Genomic DNA, 1,589 nt, shown 5'->3' on the forward strand with positions numbered 1-1,589 from the left:
ATTTCTCTCTGTCTTCTCTTCTTTTTTTCAGTATTATATGCAATTAACTTGTATTTCCATCAGTTTTAAGATAGAGGATCTCATCAGTGGACAGTGGTTTGTTTGAATAATAACACTTAAATTTGTCTTCAGGTTTTCATCCACTTTATTTTCGCTGTTTCATTTACTCTGTTGAATCTGGCAGTTGAGCTTTGATTATATATGCTTTCCAAGGCTCAACAGTTCTGTATGTCTGAGATGATAGTTTATCAATATACCATCCATGGATTGTTGCTAAGAATAGGTGTCTGGGACAGTTTTATGTGTAGAAGTTTCTTTAAGTATATGTGTCTGGTTGAAATTATTAGACTTTTTGTCTTTTACTGTAGCATTGAAGTCTGACTATTATTGGATACAGCTAGTTACTCAGTAGTCAACTGCTTGTTTTCTCACATTTTTGTATTGGTAGACCTGGGACATACTCTCTTCTCTCACCAAGTGCAGAGTATATACTTTCATTCATGCATTTCTCAGGTTAAGGAAGATGACAAAGAATAATAATACTAGTTAGCTGTAGATTTCTTTGTGTTCCACTTTCTCTGCAAGATGTGCTATGCAGCTTAGGCTACATTATGTTCCACTTGAGTGAATTTAGTCCAGATTGTATTGGACTGTCAAACATCTCATTTGCAGGCTTTTAAATTTTTACCATTTACTATAAATTAGCATTTACAGTTTCTTGTTCTTTTGTTTCCATTTATCACTTTTCTATTTGCACTTCTTACATGCTTCTTATTACTGATCAACTCTCACTCAAATCTTATCTGTTTTTTGCAGTTGCCAGTGATTAAGGCCTTTGGGGTACTGAAGAAGGCTGCAGCAGAGGTCAACCAGGAGTATGGTCTTGATCCCAAGATAGCCGATGCCATTTCCAAAGCAGCTGACGAAGTGATCAGCGGAGAACTCTATGGGGAACATTTCCCTCTTGTCATCTGGCAGACTGTAAGGTTTATGGGTTTCAAAAATGTTCTTGTTCCTTTATTGAGAATTTCCTTTATTCTCTGGTTTCCTTTCCTCTTCATGTTTCTTTTCTTCCTTGTCTGCCTCTTCTACTTTTTCCTTATCTGCCTTTTCCTCTTTTCTTCCTCCCTTTCCACCTCTTTCCTTCCTCTTTTTCCTTCTTGTTTTCATTTCTTGTTTCCTTTCCTCATTTTCCATTTCTTCTTCCTTTTCTTGGCCTCCCCTGGAAAGTACAGTTGACATATATCAGTTTGAATATAAGGAATGAGAACTGACAAAGTTTTGAGGAAATTGAAAAAATGTTTGATTGTTGAAGGCCAGGAGCAATTGGTATTCTCTCTCTCCCTAGGGATCTGGAACGCAGTCCAACATGAACACCAATGAAGTAATTGCCAACCGTGCAATTGAATTGTTGGGAGGAGAACTAGGGTCAAAATCACCTGTTCACCCCAATGACCATGTGAATAAGAGTCAGGTGAGTTTTGACAATTGTTCAGATTTATTGTTTCTGCTATTGTTTATTATTGGCTTGTATTTTTTCACACTGCTATCAATATAACTCTAGTTATTAATTAATGATGTTACGTGTG

General features: G+C 36.5%; 1 protein-coding gene across 1 annotated transcript in view; it reads left to right on the top strand.

Annotated features, from left to right (window-relative positions):
* LOC119585662 (fumarate hydratase, mitochondrial-like) overlaps window positions 1-1,589 on the top strand; it is a 15,606-nt gene that overhangs the window by 10,165 nt on the left and 3,852 nt on the right. The window contains 2 exon segments of the mRNA XM_037934338.1: window positions 817-981; window positions 1,349-1,474. Of these exon segments, the coding sequence (XP_037790266.1) occupies window positions 817-981; window positions 1,349-1,474 (291 nt within the window).

Source organism: Penaeus monodon, chromosome 20, assembly GCF_015228065.2.
Source record: "Penaeus monodon isolate SGIC_2016 chromosome 20, NSTDA_Pmon_1, whole genome shotgun sequence".
Lineage (NCBI taxonomy): Eukaryota > Metazoa > Arthropoda > Malacostraca > Decapoda > Penaeidae > Penaeus > Penaeus monodon.